The sequence below is a fragment of the Diabrotica undecimpunctata genome, chromosome 1 (genome assembly GCF_040954645.1).
Source record: "Diabrotica undecimpunctata isolate CICGRU chromosome 1, icDiaUnde3, whole genome shotgun sequence".
Taxonomy (NCBI): Eukaryota; Metazoa; Arthropoda; class Insecta; order Coleoptera; family Chrysomelidae; genus Diabrotica; species Diabrotica undecimpunctata.
In genome coordinates, this window is record NC_092803.1 from 174,132,069 (window position 1) to 174,153,939 (window position 21,871).

Sequence of the window (21,871 nt, forward strand, 5' to 3'; positions counted from 1 at the left end):
TAGGAAATCAGTTGGGTATATTCGTAGATGTTTATAATAATTAATTTTTACAGGTCAATTCTCCGATTTATGTCTCAAATGGTAATATACTATCACTAACAACAAAGTTTAATGATTAGCCATGGCCAACAAAAGGTACCTACTTGTATCCTATTGAAAATCTGTGGGACTTCATAGTTAAAAACGTATGTCAAATAGGCTTTCAACCCGGAAACCTCGGTGAACTAAGGGGCTTTATGTACTACCTAAGTGACGTCACAATGGGCGGGATTTTTAAAAACCTTTCCAAACATTTCTAATTTGTGTGTATTTGTCCCATAAGAAGCTGGAAATATTGTTTTTTTTTTAAATTGTTTGAAGAATAAATAAGGACTTTTGGTTATGAACATTCATTCTGTGAGATTGGTATTATTTGTTCGTGAATTTGTGAGTTAAGAATATCAAAGTATTAAGATATTTACTACGAATGTTCATATTTTAAGATTATGTTACTGTATGTTTAAAACTTTAATTATTTTTTTACTGTATATTAATGTATTTTGTTGTTGTTGATATTATCGTGTTAAACACTAAACATATTCGTTTTCTCATAGTTTAAGTTGTAATATAACATTGTGTGGAAACCTTTCTATCAAATTGCCATAATGAATATTTAAAAAAATATTTTTTAAATGTTGTAATAGTTTTTGAGTATATTGTTTGGATCTGGGTATATAATGTCTGGTAAACATGTGTTAAAGATATCCAGTACTACTGAATTTTTCAGTAATGACAACAAAACTACTATTAACCATTTAAACTACGAGAAAACGAATATATTTAGCCTTTTAGGAGATAAAATCACTAGCACTTAAAAAATATTAAAACATTAATTTAAATATTTTTTAACTTCGTAAATAAATTCAATGATTTATTGATTAATTTTGAAATAACTCCGATAAAAACAACAACACAATACCTTGAAATACAGTAAAAAATAATTAAAGTTTTAATCAAACCATTACATAACCTTAAAATATGAACATTCATAGTAAATATCTTAATCCTTTGATATCCCTATCTCACAAATTCACGAAGAACAAATAATATCAATCGCACAGAATAAATGTTCATAACCAAAAGTCCTTATGCATTCTTCAAACAGTTAAAAAAACAATATTTCCAACTTCTTATGGGACAAATACACAAAAATTAGAAATATTTGGAAAGGTTTTTAAAACCCCCGCCCATTGTGACGTCAGAGCTTAGGTAATCCATTGAAAAAACTTGTAAAGATGTAGATTCATACTACATGCGACATTGTGTTGTGTCAGTCAATGGCTTTGCAATAAAATATTAATAACATAAATAGAAGTAATATATTTTTGTTCTCAATATTCTCCCCTCTCTTTGTAACACCACTTGCTAAATCCAGACTTAGTTATGTACGCTATTATAAATTCTTGGATTATTTACACGGATTTGCATAAAAGAACGGTTCTTCTAAATGTGCCTATCTTCTAGAGATGTTGGCGACCACATTGACCCATCTTATTCTATTCACAGCAGCTCGAAATAGATCAGTTAACGTTAGACTTCCCACTTCCCAAGATTGGCCAGCCAGGATATACGTCTACGTCCAGGGCCTCTCTTACCCTCAATCTTGCTTTGTATGGCATCTTCTGTAAGGCTCCAGCTTTCAAATCTATAGAGGAGGACACTAAAGAAGTGTACAAGATAATACAAAATTTTCGTTTTTGAATTTTCTGTTGCCACTAGCAGAACAGCTAATTGAATTAGGAAGATCGAAATCAAATGTAAAAAGACGAATAAGTGGCCGTTCTGGAAGAATATCTAAACGACAGAAACAGATGATCATCGTTGGAGACCATTTGCCACAACAAATACCTACTAGGAGAAGGTGCTGTAGATGTTACAAAATAAATCAGAAACTTGAACTACGACTATTTGTACAGCGTGCAATGTGCCTGTATGCAAAAATTGTTTTTTACCACATCATTTATGAGAATTAATGTTTTTTTTGTGTAATGTACTTTTTTATTTTGAAATTAAAAGTGAAACTGGAACAAACCATGAAGTGGAAATATCCAGGAGTGGCTAGTATACCTGTTGAATACAAAGCACGTGGTGTTCGTGTGTATTAAGGTATAAAAAAATTGCTTATTACAAGCTTAAATTTTTATTTTAAGAAGATCTTTTCGGAATTAAATCATTCCATCATCAGTTAACTAAAAGAGAGAGTAAAAATACCAATATTAAAAAACACAAATTAAAATTTGAATATATAGAAATAACACGTTGGTTTTTTACTACTTACATAAAAAGTTGTTAAAAAACATTGTATGGCCACTTAAAAAAAAAAAAAAAAAACTTTCGAAGGACATCCGTATTAAAATATAATCCTCATGGTTTTATCAAGGTAAATGCAATAGACTTAACTTATTGATTATTAAAAACTGAAGATGGGGGCATCTTACATGACCCCCTGTAGCTGGTGAAGTTTTTTCGACTTACATTACCTCTCCAGAACAGATCAGAGGTAATGTAAGTCGAAAAAACTTCACCAGCTACAGGGGGTCATGTAAGATGCCCCCATCTTCAGTTTTTAATAATGAATAAGTTAAGTCTATTGCATTTACCTTGATAAAACCATGAGGATTATATTTTAATACGGATGTCCTTCGAAAGTTTTTTTTTTTTTAAGTGGCCATACAATGTTTTTTAACAACTTTTTATGTAAGTAGTAAAAAACCAACGTGTTATTTCTATATATTCAAATTTTAACTTGTGTTTTTTAATATTGGTATTTTTACTCTCTCTTTTAGTTAACTGATCATGGAATGATTTAATTCCGAAAAGATCTTCTTAAAATAAAAATTTAAGCTTGTAATAAGCAATTTTTTTATACCTTAATACACACGAACACCACGTGCTTTGTTTTTTATTTTGAATATAAGTTTGTTTCTTTACTGATGGGATTTATGTATCCCACCATTCAACACTAATGGGACATATATGTCCCATGTCCTAGCCCCCACGGAGCGGCGCAAGGGTTTTAAAACAACACAACGGTTGAAAACTAGTCTCGTCTTCAATTGGTTTACAACTAGTTAACAACCTAAATGAAACCTTCTCCGCCCAAGGAGCGAATGGTTTTCTATCAGTTGTGTTTATTTTTCTAGCAGTACCCTGATTTTGCTGTGTTGTATTCCGTCGAGGAGGACATGATTGATTACCATGAGTACTGCAGGGTTCGTAGAGTTTATAGGGAGTATCGTGTCTATTTCTATCTTGTAAAGGATGTAAAATCTCGCCTATTCGTAGCAGCAAAAAACTGTCTCAGACTGATGGGAAGAAAAAAAAATTCAGGTTTAATTCTTGGTCACTAATTTTAATATAGATTAAATTAACAAAATAATTGGACATAAATACACGGTGAACTTTATGCATAAAACATAAAATCACAGAGTTATAACGTGCTACAATAAACTGTAACCACGTTAGGTGGGTCGAACAAAACTAGTTTTAGACTAATTGAAAACTAGTTTCAGCAGGATCGCTTCGTGGGCGAATCACAACTCCTCTATGTTGCCAAGGTCACAAAACAATTGCAAGCCCAATCAGTTTTAAACCGTTGGTTGTTTTAAAACAGTTGCGTTGTGGGCGCTGGGACTTACAGGCATAAATTTGAGTAAAAAATTTCATTACTACCAAAGGGTGTTCACATTTTTGTGTTTCGCGGATTGTACCTAATCATCCATGTGTTCTTCATTTTACAAGTGAAAAATACATAAAAAACAACGGAACTGATATGTTTCTGATATATTTGCCTTTGCTGATAATACACTCCTGTGTTGTATTCCGACGAGGAGGACATGATTGATTACCATGAGTACTGCAGGGTTCGTAGAGTTCATAGGGAGTATTGGGTCTATTCCTATCTTGAAAATAATGTAAAATCTCTCCTATTCGTAGCAGCAAAAAAATTGTCTCAGAGTGATAGGAATAAAAAAAATTCAGGTTTAATTCTTGGTCACTCATTTTAATATAGATTAAATTAACAAAATAATTGGACATAAATACACGGTGAACTTTATGCATAAAACATAAAATCACAGAGTTATAACGTGCTACAATAAACTGTAACCACGTTAGGTGGGTCGAACAAAACTAGTTTTAGACTAATTGAAAACTAGTTTCAGCAGGATCGCTTCGTGGGCGAATCACAACTCCTCTATGTTGCCAAGGTCACAAAACAATTGCAAGCCCAATCAGTTTTAAACCGTTGGTTGTTTTAAAACAGTTGCGTTGTGGGCGCTGGGACTTACAGGCATAAATTTGAGTAAAAAATTTCATTACTACCAAAGGGTGTTCACATTTTTGTGTTTCGCGGATTGTACCTAATCATCCATGTGTTCTTCATTTTACAAGTGAAAAATACATAAAAAACAACGGAACTGATATGTTTCTGATATATTTGCCTTTGCTGATAATACACTCCTGTGTTGTATTCCGACGAGGAGGACACCATGAGTACTGCAGGGTTCGTAGAGTTCATAGGGAGTATTGGGTCTATTCCTATCTTGAAAATAATGTAAAATCTCTCCTATTCGTAGCAGCAAAAAAATTGTCTCAGAGTGATAGGAATAAAAAAAATTCAGGTTTAATTCTTGGTCACTCATTTTAATATAGATTAAATTAACAAAATAATTGGACATAAATACACGGTGAACTTTATGCATAAAACATAAAATCACAGAGTTATAACGTGCTACAATAAACTGTAACCACGTTAGGAGGGTCGAACAAAACTAGTTTTAGACTACTTGAAAACCAGTTTCAGCTGGATCGTCTCGTGGGCGACCAAGGTCTCGCCACCCCTCTATGCTGCCAAGGTCACAAAATAATTGCGAGCCCAATCAGTTTTAAACCGTTGTTTTAAAACAGTTACGCCGTGAGGGCTGGGACTTAAAGGTATGAATTTGAGTAAACAATTGCATTACTACCAAAGGGCGTTCACATTTTTGTGTTTCGCGACTGTACCTAATCATCCATGTATTCTTGACTTTACAAGTAAAAATACATAAAAAACAACGAAACTGATATGTTTCTGATATATTTGCCTTTGCTGGTAATACACTCTTCATTGCTAGCGATAGATTAACTATAAGTCGATATAATTTTAATACAAAACATTGCATTAATCTTTTCTTTTTAGGAAATATGATCGATTTGTCTTTACAAGCCTGATGTAGATTGGTAGAATGGCAGAATGTATCAGTAGAAATTCAGATCTTCCTAAACAAGACTGTACAAGCCCTAGCCCGACAGAAACCGTCTGTTTGGAATCTCTATGTGCTGAAAACCATCCAAGTAAGTAACTATAAATGTTTCGATAAATATGGTTTTCTTTATAAAATTCATGGGTTTGATCAAGTATGTATGTACAATGATATTCCGAAATATTTTGAAAAGTTACGTTTGTATTTTTAAATTCTATAAATACTCTATGTATATTTCTTAATAACTGATGTACATCATTTGTACAGCATACTCTTTTAAAGTATGACTTATCATCCTCACCAATTATACCCCGTTTAAAAACTGAAAGCAAAATATTGCTGGTCTGTTTGGTTGCCCTGTGGAACTTCAAATTTGTATTGCCCTGTGGAACTTCAAATTCTGATTATTCTAGGTGTTCTGCATTAATAATATATACTATAAACGTTTGTCTGTGAGAGAGTGTTTGTGTATTGTGTATGTATGTTGTGTGTTGCATATGTATTGTGTATGAAGTGAGTGTATTGGTTGTTTTAAATGTTTTTGTGATGTACTTATTTCCTATCCTTTTTAATTTTTCTGATAAGCTTTTTACTTATGGTATTGCTATCATCCTTGAGTTCCTTCCTGAGTATTTCTGGATTGCTTGTGATGTTTTGTTGTTTTCTTTCTTCTCATCATCATCCAGCCTCAAGAGTCCACTGCTGAACATAGTCCTCTTCTTCATGTTTCCAACCCCGTCTATCTTGCGCCGCTCTCATTCAGTTTTTATTGAGTCTTCTTAAATCGTCAGTCCATCTTGTAGGTGGTCGACCGACGCTTCTCTTGTCTTCCCTTTAGGAAATATGATCGTTCTTTCTTCTATCTTGTGGAATTCCTTGTTGATAAATGACAATGGATATGGCAGGTCATTTTTTGTCAAAACCTTTGTTAGCACGATTTTTTCTTCTTGAAATACCTTTTCATTAGATCAGATGTTTTGGGCTCTATCAGTATCATATAATGATTTGATGATTCCCTTTTTATGTTTACGTTGTTATTTGGGTTTCTATAAACTTTGGTTGCACATCCTGTATCCTCTTTTTTGATTAGCAGATCCAGAAAAGGAAGTGAGATATTGTTTTCTTCTCCCACGGTAAATTTGATTAAATTTTTATTGTTGATGTCCGTCAGGAATTTATTCAATGGTTTTGGTTGATGAGATCAAATCGAGAACACATCCAATGATAAGTTCTGATTAAATACACCTGATATACACAATATTTGACATTTTTATTATACAAATCCCTTTTTGGAATCAATCGAATATCTATTTTAGGTACTTCGCAAAGCAATATTGAGCAACCTTTAATTCCCCAAAACGACAATTATAATATCGAAGAAGTGGAAAAATTAGAAAAAAGTAATTTTTTAAATGAACTCGGCTTGGTACAAGAATGCGATGATGAAGATGAGATCGACGTTGTTTTGAAATTAGAGATAGATGTTGACGATAACGAAGAAGATGATACCAACAGTAGAGATGATAAATGGGAAGATTGTTTAGATCAAGAATTTCCTGATGAAATAACCACAGAAAACGTAAGTTTTTATTCCTATCATGTTTTTGAAGATTTATAAACACCGTAAGCACAATGTTACATGTCTGAACCTGCCAGTTGAGATTTTACTCTGATTTGTATTTCCACAGCCTAACTCAAGCTTTTTTAAAATTTTTATCTCGATACTGTTGTATTTTTATTAATCTAATTTATTGTCTTTATTTATTATCAAAGGTTCTACACTTATAACACTTACACGTTTATTTAAAGTCTTTATTTCTACAATATAACTAATTTATTTCACACTAATAATTATATAATGTATCTACATTTATTACAATACGTGCGTTACATTTTAAAAACTCGACGCGATGTTCAGAACTAACTGTCCCTTTAAATAAAATGTCCCATATATATAAATACCCGTTAGTCGAGAATTCCGGCGATTCCCTTCGAATAGACGAGAAGGTCACTCAAGGACTGGTCTTTCAGCTGAGCGGCGAATTTACTAGAATTCGGTCGACGACCTTTGCTGAATGATCTCGAACGCCATGGAACTGATTTTAGCGTAGGGGTCCCTTGGATATTGCCTACTAGAAAAATACTTATTAGAAAAACATGTTTACAGTTTTGAGTCATATTATGCGTTATTATTTATCGTAACAATACATTATTATTGTCCACTTAGCTTTTATTAAATATCTTGGAAATTAAAAAACAAACTCTAAAATAATTTTTTTTTTTGGATGTTTTAGTTTCCAGATCGGAAGCAGTTTGTAAGAGAAGCAAGCAAATATTTTATGCTATCATTTGTGATTTATTCTTAACGAATATTTGATAACAGTATAAACATATTTGTCGCAAATCGCAAATTATTAGTAATACAAAATTTAGTCTTCAGTTAAGCCCTGATTTATTTTGTAACATACTATAGACCTAGGTGGAGAAAATTGGTTTAAGAAAGATACAAAAAAAAAATGAAAAATACACTAAACCTCTCTTCAAAACCAATATGCATACATAGTCAAGAAGAAAGAGAAATAATCACACTTACCTTATTAGGTCGCTCTACATTCCGGTCAGAATTATTTTGTTATTTCCCAAAAGAAAGGAAGATTGTGAGAGAAATTAAACAATACAAATTTCTTATCAACCAGTTTTTTTATTACTAGCTCTAACATGAATTTAACTGGACATATTGATTTACAAACAGAAATTATTGATTGACAAGAAGAAATGTCCATTACAATTAATACCTTTTTACATCTTTATCTAATGTTAAATGTCAACTTCTCTCGATGGTCTCGTAAATCTGGTAAACATTTTTGTGTTAAAGATGATCTCAATAAAAAAGTTTAGAAAAAAATAAGAAAAGTTAAAATTTATTTTGGTCATTATCATATGATATGCAGTTATGAGAATTTACGCTTCTTACAAACTAAATATTAATAAAAATGGCATATTTCTTGGCATAATCCTTTTTCACTGTAGCAGATTATAAAAAAAATAAAAACTTACGAGGAATGGTGCTTTCACCATTATTAAAGATGAACTAAACGGCACTAACTTAAACTTTTTTCTTATTTTATTTTTGTTTTTCTTGTTGGCTGCTATACATACTTCACTTTAAATCAGACTATTTTACTGCATATTTAATTTACTAAGGAAGATATTTGGACCAACCCAATGCAGCGATAGTTCGTGGAGAATTAAAATGAACCACGAGCTGGATGAACTAATGCAGAGCGCAGATATTGTCAGATTTGTAAAATCACAAAGACTAAACTGGCTTGGTCACCTAGAAAGAATGCCAGATAATCGAGCTGTAAAAGTAGTCCAGAGATGGAAGCCCCAAGGAAACAGAACAAGAGGAAGGCCCCGTAAAAGATGGATAGACGACGTAGAGAGGGATCTTAAAACCATGAACATCAGGCAGTGGCGAAGGAAAGTATCCGACAGGGCAGAATGGAAGAACATTGTTAAGCAGGCCAAGACTCACAAAGGGTTGTAGCGCCATTAGAAGAAGAAGAAGATTTAATTTACTGCTATTATCAGACATTTCTGATAATATGGTTCCCAGTCTGTATCGGCAAAGTACCAACGACACTTTCTCCAACCACCTTTAAAAATTATATATCTTCTATATTATACATTTCGAGGAAAGTTATTGCTAGTTTTGTTTTATTTTTAAAGATAAAAGTTGCTTTTCAATAAATTTTAAATCTATATTATTGAATATTAACTCTTGACTTAACGTCGTACTTTGTTATTAATAATTTTATTGCTTTCCAGTCAGAAGAAGTAAGCAGTAGTGACGAAATAAATAGTTTTAACGGCAGCCAGTCAAACACTCCAAGAAGTTCACAATTAAAGAGAAGTAATTCTGGTTCAGCAGAACGTATTCTGGTAAGTAATAACTTTTTGTAATGATCAGTAAACTGATACTAATTATGACTGTAGAACCATTATAGTCATTTCACATTGATTGAGGTTTCATATACATTATTTTCTTTAAATTCCTTTGTACGTCATTTATGAAATGACATTTCTACGTCGCCACAATGCAGCCAACTGCTTAAAAATTCTTTAATAACAGTTTGACAATTGTTTTAATTATTTTTCTTACACAAAATATTTTCAATAAAATAAAGTTTATACAATAAAATTGGTACTCCAAAACAATAATAATTTACATATATCATTGACAAAACAGTGTAAAATTCACCTTTAATTTATGGAGTGCAAATGACAGTTAGAACTATTGGCATTATTTCCAGTGTTGCCATGTGTAATTTTTATTAAAGTGCAACAAAGATTTGTGTAATTTGTATCACCAAATCTAAAATACTGGAAATATGCAATTATTTATTAAAAAAGTTTATTTAAAATCCTTTACAAAAGGTATATAATTAAAAATCCCTTTCGGGTTACATCACAGAACGTTTTCGGACTTAAAAAAGCACATCATCAGTGTTTTGTTACTGGGTGCACATGAGTTAAGCCACTAAATACCTGGGTAAAACCCTTTAGATGGTACAAAATTTAATATGTCTTACGTTTTATTTATATTTATTACATGGCAATGACAAGAATCCCACTAAGGGTTGCTGCTGATATTATGCCACAATGTTATCAAGTATGTTATAAACATGTTGATTTGCACATTCGGACTCAGTCTTTTATGGAGGAAAATTATGAAACCAGACATTTTTACTTCAAATTTCAAGAAAACTAAAATCATATTTGCTAGTACACTCATGTAGCTAGTTTTTAGTTTTTCTTTTGTTTTAACTAAGAAACTAAAATAACTAAGAATATCACAAAGGAGGATAGAGTATTCACTGATAAGGAAGTAGCAATAAAAGACAAGATCAAGATTGAAGACCTATGAAACAGAACCAGAGTTACAGATGTTAAGGAGATGACAAGATGATCTGCAAAAGATGACGAAAAATTGGATCCGTACCGCACAACACCATGCACTCTGGGTACAAACAGAGTGCAAACTATGTCCTGCTGCTGCTGATGATGATAATATAGCTAGAGTCATTTTTTGAATGAATTTTTTGATCATCTACATAAAGAAATATTTAAATGATATCTAATATTTTACTTCCGGTAGCTTTATGTTGGGCGAGATCAAGTTTTTATTTGATTCTGATATATTTTATGATGAACAATACATACATTGAGTTAGTATCACTATACGTGTTGACTAACATATGATTTAATTCTAATCTTCTCTCTGAAATTTTATTAAATTTTTCAAATAAACAAATTTGCTTAAAATATGGTTTACTCATCAGTTGTTTCTTCACATTTCAGCGTAAACGCAAATTAGACGTCAATAATGGATTGCCCATGTTGCCTTGTAAAAAGATCCCGCCAGACTCGCCGCCATTACACAATAACGGCGGTTGTCTTCTCTCACCTACAAGTTCCGCTTCTCAGACTTACTCCGGTAGTAATACACCATCTAGTGGTAGATCGAGGGCCATCATACCGACGAAAGAGAACCCGCCACCGGATCTGTCCAACTGGTTGACACGTTTCACCACCTGGTCAAATGCAGAACGTATCATGGCCATAAACGAGTTGATCGCCAGTTGCGAACCAACCCAAGTCAGGCATATGATGCAAGTAAGTTTATTATTTTTTAATGTTTAAATAAATTTCATTGAATCCTGTATCTTTTCTCAACTGAGAAGTCAGTAAGTTAAGCGAAAATACACCCTTTCACACATTTTACTGAGCCTCACCATAATTGGCGTTTGCGTCTGAGTTCAACACCACAAAATGATGAAAGTCCTACAATCTAGTAGAATTGACGGCAGAGACCTGCATTAGAAATTTATACTGGAATCAATAAGCTTCTGTTAAAGTCAACAACAAGAAAACAGAGGAAGTGAAAATTCTGGAGGTATTTGACAAGGATGTATATTGTCGCCTCTCATATTCAACATGTACTCAAGGGCAATTTTCCAAGAAGCCCTAGATAACACTGAAGCAGGAATTCCATTAAACTACGAACGAGTAAACAATTTCAGATATACTGATAAAGCCATTATGACAAAATACAGCTTTTAATGAAAAAAATAGCTGAAATTAATAAGAAATATGACTTGGACGTTAACACCAAAAAAACAAAAGTCATGTAATTAGCAAAGCAAGAATTAGAGATTACAATGAGAAAATGGTAGAGTGAGTATCAATATTAACACCACTGGATGGAATATTTAATGAACAGATTTCATCCAAATGGTCGAATTACTTATAACATTATTTGAATTTGAAGCTTAGAATGCTACATATTCTCTCTACAATAGAGTAGAGTCTCGGACCTTGCTTGAGACAACAATAAAGAGGCTAAAAGCATTCGAGATGTGCACTTCTTCGAAACTAGAAGAATTCTTAAAATTTCTCGGATGGACAAAACACCAAACATAATATTACTCCAATAACTTAAACAAAGAGAATAAATAAAGATATACACAGTGAAACATAGAAAATTGGAATATTTGGGTCATATAATGAGAAATGAAACCAAATATAAATTATTAAAATGCATTCAGTTCAGGATAAGAGAGAAGTCGACAGCAGTGGCGCACCCAGGGGTGGGGGGTTTGGGGGGTTAAACTCCCCCGACACTGTTATTCACACATTTTAAGGACTCAAAATGGAGGTAACATCATAAAAAAAATTTCGGTGATCAACCAAAAACCCCCCCCCCCCCTCAGAGGCAAATTCTAGGTGCGCTACTGGTCGACAGACGACGAATATCCTGGCTAAAGAACTTAAGAACCTGGTTTGCAACCAAAGGAAACCTTTTTTAATTGAATGGCTTTATATCTTCTTAAACAAATTTAGTTTATATGTGGTTTAAAATTCACAGGTAGTTAATTAATGCTTACTGCTGAGATTTTATATGATCATATATTGTAAAATAATATTGCCATATTTATATTTAAAGAATCATTTCCTTTTTAGATAATCGAGCCACAATTCCAAAGGGATTTTATTTCATTGTTACCAAAAGAATTAGCTTTAAATGTTTTGTCATTCCTAGAACCAAAAGACCTTTTACGAGCAGCACAGACCTGTCGAAGTTGGCGTGTATTAGCCGATGATAATCTTTTATGGAAAGAAAAGTGTAAACAGGCGGGTATCGACGAAATACCGAAAAAGAGGATGTCGTCTAGATCGCCGAACAGCAGCCATATGTCTCCGTGGAAGGTAAGCAAAAATTTTTTACTTAATAGCTGTTTTCTTATCGAAACAATTGAATAAGTATAATACACGACATGGTTTGACTGAATATAGCTTTGCGGATTATATAATATGATCTTTTATACAAAAAACTGATTTAGCATAAATAATACTTGTAAACAAGAGTAAAATTACAGCATTGTTGCGGATTAATACATCATACAACGTCAAAATTATATTTTTTAGAGGTTGGCAGCATGTTTATGTCATAGTAGTGACAAGTTCTTACAGTTCTCAAAAAGTGCTCTGTAAAAACGCTATGATGTATCATGTCCTGTTTTGCTATGTGTAAAATGACGTAGAAATTTCATTTAACGTGCAGTCACAGCACAAAATTACATAAAATGTAATTTATGGTTTTGTCACGTGGCATAGGTATATACTAGGGATAAATCAAGCATTTATTAAATTTGAGAGTAACAGAAATTACAGTTTTCTTACATGTCTTTTTTTCAGTTCCCCGCTTTTGTTAGGACCATCATATATTGAATTGGCTTCAATATCAAATTCCTGCCACAACTGTGCAATTTTTTTAGCGCTTGTTGGTTTTGTTTTGGCCGTCAGAACCATTTTATTTACTTTTAAAAAGTCCCTCATCAACTCTAATTATTGTTTTCTTGTGGATTTTTTAATGGAGGCCATATGAACAAAAATACAGTAAAAAATTAAGAAAATAAACGAAAATACAGAAATAAGCAAGTGGTTGAAAATAGCATAACCTGTCTAACAGCCAATACAACTTGTAATTTTCGACAAGTTAAAAATTACTTTTATATAAAGTATATTACGTATCAAAGTAGGCAACCCGTTATACTTGGATGATGTATCATACCAATTTGAAAATTTTTACTTAAATGTGTTGGAGTTTGTAAACCATGTAAACTGTTTTTAAACCATGTTTTTTAATTTTATTTTTGCTGAAGTATACTGAATATTCTTATTTGAATGAATAATACAATATCTACTCAAATGGATTTCCCAATGTGTTGAGTTGAGTAAGTATAGAGCTGTTTATAAACATGGTATTGAAGTTAAAAAGAGACATTGGGACTATTGAGTGGCAAAAGGATAAAAAGAGAAAAAGAAAGTAAATTAAACTTTATCAAAACAAGCTAAGAAGTTCAAGAAGCCTTAGCTCACACTGGAAATGTTGTTCATGAATTTACTGTACAAAAACGACTTAAAGAAGTTTGATGAAAAACGATCAGAGCACAAAAAACAGCTTTGACTGCTGCTATAATGAAGAAACGATATCATTGAGCAAAAATATTTGAGCTCAAGTGTTGAAGATTGGAGAAAAGCAGTTTGTGCTTGATCAATGCGTGGACAAATTTCTTCTGAATGTTGGTTAGTCTCGTTGACAATTCCGGGCTATTTCAAAGGTAATTGTCCACAATTTTTAACTTTTTTCAACTTAAATGTTATTAACGAAAACCAAAACGAACATCATTTTGGTTTTTGTGATATTGATATCTAAACCGTGCGTCATACTAACCATAGATACTTTATTAAAGAGTCCCAGGAGGTCTCCCAAATTATTGCCTCTTATAGCTGTATGGTCCATGCTTTAGATCATCCTGTATGTTATCTTGATACCTAAGTTTTGGTCTTCGTCTGGTTCGTCTTCCCACTGGTCCTCTTCTGTCGAATATTTTTCTGATCGTTGCATCTTCATTTCGCCCAATTACATGTCCTATCCATCGAAGGCGTGCTATTTTAATACTTTTTACAACGTCAGGTTCCCCAAAACTTTTGTATAACTCAAAGTAGCGTCTACGCCACAAACCCTGTTCTTGGACTCCTCCATATATTTTCCTTAGAATTTTTCTCTCGAAACGTTTAAGCAATTCTTGGTCGTTGTGTGTAAGTGACCACGCTTCTGATCCGTATGTTAACACTGGCCTTATTAGTGTTTTATATATGGTAACTTTAATTTTCTGGGTAGTTTTGGGCCATCTGTTTCCTCAAGCCATAATAGCACTTATTGGCAAGCACTATCCTTCTTTGAATTTCTTCGCCGACATTGTTGTCTTTGGTCAGCAGCGAGCCCAGGTAGACGAAGGTGTCCACACCTTCCAGTTCCAGACCATCAATTAATAGTCTAGATATCTGGTTGCCTGATCTAATACAATACATATACTTGGTTTTCTGTGCGTTTATTTTTAATCCCATTCTCAGTGCAGACGCCCTTCGAAATGCTTCGGTCAGAGATTCTGTGGACCTAGTAATAATGTCTATGTCATCTGCATATCCGACCACTTGTACAGATTTATTAAAGATGGTACCATTCGTATTAATATGGCACTCTCGAATTACTTTTTCTAGTGCAAGGTTAAATAAGAGACACGACAGTCCATCTCCCTGTCTCAGTCCATTTTTACAATGGAAGGGTCTTGAAAAGTCGTTTTGGATTCTCACTACACTCTCTAAAGCATGGAGAAGAGTTGGCAGAGACAGGGGCGAATGGAAGATTGTTCTGAAGAAGGCTTTGGATCATAACCAGCTGTAATGCCACTGATGATGAGCTGTATGGTCAGCATATTTGATGTTGTTGATAAGAACTCCATTGATCGCTATACCATCTGACTCATCTTCCAATGCTTCACGGAAAATTTATTCAGACTATAAATTGAATAGTATTGGTGTGTCCCTGTTGGATACACCATTCTGAATACCTATTTCCTCTGACAGGGAGCCTTCGAGTATTAGTCTTGCCGTTTGACCCCAGTGACATTATTTAAACAACTGCTATAACTAATAAATGTTTATATCAAATTTGTATGTTCCCCTTAGTTCGATAACACTGTATATGTGCATTATTCATATAATTTTTTCTAGAATGTAATATGTTTATTCCGATGTTCTAGGCTACATACATGCGCCAGCATGCCATAGAAATGAACTGGAGGTCAGCTCCAATTAGGCCACCAAAGGTATTAAAAGGTCACGACGACCATGTGATAACATGTCTTCAGTTCAGCGGTAATAGAATTGTTAGTGGATCTGATGATAATACCCTTAAAGTGTGGTCTGCCACTACCGGAAAAGTAAGTTTAACTTATATTACTAAAAATAATTATAATAAATAATTTTATTTACACTGTATATTATACTATACTTATAGTAAAGTAAATATAATCTTACTTACGGTCAAGATTGTTTCAAACGAAAAAGCCCTTAATTAGAGAATTAATTTGGGCCAATACAATAATTTTGCCGAATTAATGTGTAAATAAATAAGTAATTTCCGAGATAATCGAAAAAAAAAACATAAAATGTGCTTTACTATGCATTTCCAGAGGTAGAGAAAGGGTGGAAGGGAGCTAGTGGGAGAGAACGAGAATGGACAAGTTACTGAAATTGCGTACAAGTATCCTGTGCGTATGTTGAGTTGCAACAACATCTTTTTATACTAATATAAACTTATATAGTAATTCTACTATACTTATAAACTCCTGGACAAAATTATTGTTCTACTACTTGGGTTTAAGGGTTTTATTTGTGTATTTTAAAATGGTCAAAAAATAAATTTATCTTCAACTATATTATTTACTAAAAATCAAAAAAGTACATTTTATTTAACAAAATGAAGTTAAAGTAATATGTTTTTTGTTAGGGAAGAACTTTCATTTTTTGAATAATTTCAACTTCTATACAAAACAAAAATGCAATAGCTCCAGGTACCAGATCATATTTCTAATATCGAACGTTGCCACTTCTAGCCACAATAATAATATTGAAGAATTAACTGCGTTATTAAATTAGCTCTTATTAAATTTTGGGAGGTTTGCTGTTGTTTTTTTTTTCCACCCCTCACTAGTATTATTATATATCACTCCAATTCAGCTTCAGTTCGAAGAGGAGGACTGTTAGTTTATTGTAATTACTACTTCATTACACATTCTCAATCCTCCATTTTGTGATCCTTTGCGTAATTTGTCTGTAACTTTCATGGTTGCATTCAAATAATTTATAATCAAGTAAAGTTTTACCAAGAAATATCTTCTTCTAAATGGGCCTATCTTAGGACCGTAGGGATTGTTTATTTCAGTCGGACTTCTTGCATATATTCTTTCCATCTTCGTAATTTATCTTCAATGCTAGTCAAAATCTGGCCTTCAATGTCTACAACTATGCCTGTATTGCGTTGTTTTCTGGTATTCTGTACCTTCGTAATCTCCGAAAATTTTGAATAACGCTGGGCCCATAACGGTTTCTTAATATTGTTCTGAAGCTATTTTCTTGTGGCATTTTAAAGTAATTACTATTTAAATGGGAATAAACCACAATTAAATGTTAAATTACGTTTATTGACGTTTCAATTTCCACTTCGGAAATCGTTCTCAAAATACTTGATGTATTTACATATAAATATCAATGTATTTTGAGAACGATTTCCGAAGTGGAAATTGAAACGTCAATAAACGTAATTTAACCTTTAATTGTAGCTTATTCCCATTTAAATAGTATTTATGCAGTGTTTCAACTTCTGTACATTTCTCCGTCATCCATGCTTCTTTTGCTCATTTTATCTCCTTTAGTATAGTCTTATGCAACTTTTTGTATTCGTTGTCATTTCTACCTTTTAATTTTCTTCGCTCTTCCATCATCTGCAATATTTTATCTGTCATCCATTCTTGCTTCTTTTCTCTTTTTGATTTTAGATATTCATGCGGAATTGTGGTAATAGATGTCTTCATTTCGTTCCACTGTTCTTTTATGCCTCTACTAGTGTCTTCAACTATTTTCGCAAAATTCTTATTAATCTCTGTTTTTACTTTTTTCTGGATGTCATTTTCTTTTAGTAGTCTTATATCTATCTTGGGCCTCATTTTCTTATGAATTATTTTAAGTGGTATGTTGATATTTGCAACCAATAGACTATGATCTGAAAAGACATCTGCGCCTGGATATGTTTTTGTTGAGGTGATAGAATTGCTAAACCTTTTAAACTAAGAAATATAAAGTCCATTAAACTCTTTTATTCTCACTAGTTATCAACATACAAATTAAATCACATTGTATTTAAAAAACAATTTCTAACGTTAACCTTAAAAGTAAAATATTTACATATAATCGTGGTTTATTCCCAAATAACATAAGCATAGTACTTGTAGTATGTTATATTTTTTATAAATATTATTAATCATTCTAATATTATTAATAAAAAATTTCAGTGTCTGAGAACACTTGTTGGGCACACGGGTGGTGTGTGGTCCTCTCAGATGTCTGGAAGTACAATAATAAGTGGAAGTACTGATAGGACCTTAAAAGTATGGGATGCTGATACCGGCCTTTGTATACACACTTTGTATGGACATACCTCAACCGTTAGATGTATGCATCTTCATGGTAAAAAGTAAGTATAGTCATTTTTCCTATAAATCATGTTTCTGTGAATAATTGGGTCTATAAATTTCTGTCTAATATCAGGGGTGATTATCCTAGAGAACACGATGAAATATAAAAACTATTTACAATTGTCTTCATCTATTAAATACCCAGATTCACTAAACTATATACTTTTACTTATTAACTACATAAATGTAGTATACTTCAATTATGGTGGAGTTTCGAAGCAGTCTTCAAAGACTCGAATAATTACAGCAGATACTTCACTGAATGAATGCTGAGCTCCAATCGTTTCACCGATGGGAGGAGTTAGGTGACTCGATACCAAAATAAGTTCGTGATACTTGACGTTTTATGTAATAACTGCTGCAGATGTAACAATTCGCGGTTGCTAAATAATTCGAATCCATCTAAATAGAGGACTGATCTGGAAAGAAAACGGCATTCAACAATTTGATTTGTGTGGATAGTAAATCTAAACCAACTGTAGAGTTACAGATTCTTATCGATTTTCTTCATGTACCATATGTACTACGAGGTTTGGCTATCATTGTGGCAATTTTAACACACTCGAGGCTGCAGCTGGGCATAATTAAATAGAACTGTCATTCTTCTCCCGTAACTATTACGCTTGCCCCAAATCTTTTCCTGTATAATTAATTGTAGCAATTGGTATTTATCAGCAAAACAGAAAAAATTCCAGGTACGCGTTACGCTTGGGAGTTCTCCCTGTTTAGTTATTTATCCCTCTAAGAGATCTTCAAGATCCTTCAGTACGCTTTCATCTCAAATGTATCCAGTTTATTCGTGCATTGTTTATTCAGCGTTCACGCTACTACAGAAAATGTTCAAAATAATAAATCAAAGAAACTACTGTAATTTCAGTGTACTTGGCTAAATGATTCTAAGAAGGAACAGACCTACGATTTAAATATTTTGTTGGTATCATGTGACGTCACTTACTATGACGTGGATGATGTGCATCTGAATTTATACTGTACCAACTGTAATTAATTTATTGCTTTCATTTTCATCATCATGTATAAAAAAATAGTAAGAGAATTAAGAGTTACATATTCGTTTAAAAGAATTTTTTCTTTATAGGGTTGTAAGCGGTTCCAGAGATGCTACTTTAAGAGTTTGGGATATTGAAACTGGAAATTTCCTTCACGTACTAGTAGGTCATGTCGCTGCTGTTCGGTGTGTTCAATATGACGGTAGGTTAGTCGTGTCTGGCGCCTATGATTTTATGGTAAAAGTTTGGAATCCTGAAACTCAAGAGTGCCTCCATACTTTAGAAGGACATACCAATAGAGTATACTCTTTACAGGTAAATACTTTTTTAATCAATAGTCAGTACATTAATAACAATATTAAAAATGAATATAAAATACCAGCGGATATGAGGATGATTGAAAAGCATAGCTAGTACTATTGAAGCAAACAGAATTTAATAGTCAAAATAGTTTATTATTCAAGATCTCTCTTTCTCTCCAATGACCTCCCACAGCATCTCTTTCCTTGGCTGCTCTCCTCCAGTTATCCACCCTCAATATCTCTTAGCATCTGTTCTCACTTCACCTATTCATCCCTTCCTTTGTCTTCCTCCTGCCCGACTTCCATCTGTAGTTCCACTGAGCGTTATACTCGGTATTTTGCTATCCATTCTTATAAGGTGAACTGTCCAGCAAAATCTTTATATTTTTGCATAATTCGCTATAGAGGGTTCTTTGTAATATTGATATAACTCGTTTATTGTTTTTCTGTCAAGATCCACATTCCATAAGTTGCTATTGATCGTATGATGGTTTTATATATATTTTGAACTTTAGTTCCCTATGAATGTCTTTGTATCCAAACACCTGCGATAGAGAGAAGTATGCTTTGTTTCTATTCAACATACTTTCCTCTTAATTGCAAACCTGCAACGCTTACATACCTTTCACAAAAAAATGTTGTCTTGCTCTGCAACCAGCCATCCACAGCTTCTATCACCTCTTCGTTGAAAAAAGTTTAGAGCTTTTTAGATTGTTTTAAGTTGAGGAATCAATGCTAAAGGCAACATTTGTCTAACCAAGTTGTGGATCGTATTTCTTTGTCGTCGTTGATGACTATGTGAGTAATTTAATTAACTTTCCCCCATTTTCTTGCATTTAATTGAGTTGAGTTATAATGTAATACTACTTTATTAATTAGCTTATGTTTACTTATTTTCTATTTATTTTGCTTTAAAATACCCATTTATGATTAGTTCTTTTTTATAATCAACTATTAACACCATGCATGTATTGAACCCTTTTCAACGGTTGTATTTGATATATTCTAGCATCTGCTGGGAGCTCAAGGCTATTTCTTTTTTTTAAATCCATCATGTTGTCCTATTAAAATATCTGTCTGTAAGAAAGTGACACGTTTGGGGAAATTATAATGCTAATTGGCGTGTCCTATGATTACTTAGTAAAAGGTCTGAATTATTTGTCGAGTTCCTTCACTGCTTAATGAACTTTTAATTGTTTATTGAACATTGCTGTTGAATTCCAAATAATATTGATATCAAATTAAAGATGAGGACATCATTTCTTGATATATAACAAAGTTAATATGGATACTTTTAGATAATTCTATTTATTCTAATTCGAATATCAATACTTTCCAGTTTGATGGCGTTCATGTAGTAAGTGGTTCCTTGGATACGAGTATTAGAGTTTGGGAAGTGGAAACGGGAGCCTGCAAACATATTTTAAAGGGTCATCAGTCTTTAACTTCTGGAATGGAGTTGAGAAATAATATATTGGTTTCTGGTAATGCTGATTCTACTGTTAAAGTGTGGGATATCGTGACTGGACAGTGCCTACAAACATTATCAGGTTAGTATTTTAAGTGCATTCGTAATATATTCCGCCAGTTAATATGTAAAAGTTATTCAATAAATGTATTGATATTAATAAAAATAATATAATATATTTCCCTTATTGTGGTGTTATACCCAATATATATTTTGTATTAGTGATAGGACTTTATTTCACCACCGGTGATTTCATCACGGTGATTTAAAATCACCGGTAACTACCGTTCCTTGATAAGTTCGATAGCCTTGATCAATGACCGGATATGTCAGTTATGAATTTCGTCACCGTCTCACTAAACGTTTTTATGTAACAAATATGATATTCTCGGGGAACGGCGACTAACATCTAGTGATTTAACAACGGCGAATTTTATGAATGGTTTAATATGTAGTACTGGTTGCCAAATTAACTGAAAATTACAAGATTCTGAGTTGAACAGCAAATATGCTGTTTTTTGGAACCGAATTTCCATAAATATCTTATATTATCTAGTTATATTTTTCTTTTTAAAATGTCATTAAACGTCTTAACCATTTTTTTTTGTGTCCACACCTTCCAGTTCTAAATCGTCCATTATGATTCTTCTGGTTACTTGATCTAGTACAAAACATATATTTGGTCTTTTGGACATTTATATTTAGTCTAATTCTCTGTGCAGTTGCCCTTAATGATCGGAATGCGTCGGTCAGAGACTGTGGACAGGATGATGCCGATGTCATCTGCATATCTGACAACTTGTACAGATTTGTTAAACATAGTGCCATTTGTGTTAATTTGGGACTTTCGAATTACATTTTCTAGAGCAAGTTTAAAACAGGTGACTAACTGTTACTGTACATAAAAGAATGTTGATCACGGTCACCGTTTATAATAACCATGTTCACCATCACTAGGTTGTATTTATCATATCGTGTAGACATAATATACAGATTGAACGAATTTAAAACGGAACATACGAAATCAATGTATTTCGGCTCAACTCTGCTCTAGGTGGTTGGCCAACAAAAGGTTGTCAAATAATTATATTATAAAAATCCAATACTTCAGCAGGCTGCTGGATTCTGAATTCATTTAAGAACAAGT

The 21,871-nt window shown here is 32.9% G+C and overlaps 1 protein-coding gene across 1 annotated transcript in view; it reads left to right on the forward strand.

Annotated features, from left to right (window-relative positions):
- Positions 1 to 21,871, forward strand: part of ago (F-box and WD-40 domain protein 7) — a 49,450-nt gene that overhangs the window by 10,708 nt on the left and 16,871 nt on the right. Inside the window, exons 2-10 of the mRNA XM_072520597.1 lie at positions 5,219 to 5,373; positions 6,599 to 6,861; positions 9,114 to 9,227; positions 10,647 to 10,961; positions 12,309 to 12,554; positions 15,455 to 15,634; positions 17,765 to 17,946; positions 19,044 to 19,269; positions 20,596 to 20,806. Coding sequence (XP_072376698.1) covers positions 5,265 to 5,373; positions 6,599 to 6,861; positions 9,114 to 9,227; positions 10,647 to 10,961; positions 12,309 to 12,554; positions 15,455 to 15,634; positions 17,765 to 17,946; positions 19,044 to 19,269; positions 20,596 to 20,806 — 1,846 coding nt within the window. The 5' untranslated portion in view covers positions 5,219 to 5,264. The remainder of the gene's footprint in view (positions 1 to 5,218; positions 5,374 to 6,598; positions 6,862 to 9,113; positions 9,228 to 10,646; positions 10,962 to 12,308; positions 12,555 to 15,454; positions 15,635 to 17,764; positions 17,947 to 19,043; positions 19,270 to 20,595; positions 20,807 to 21,871) is intronic.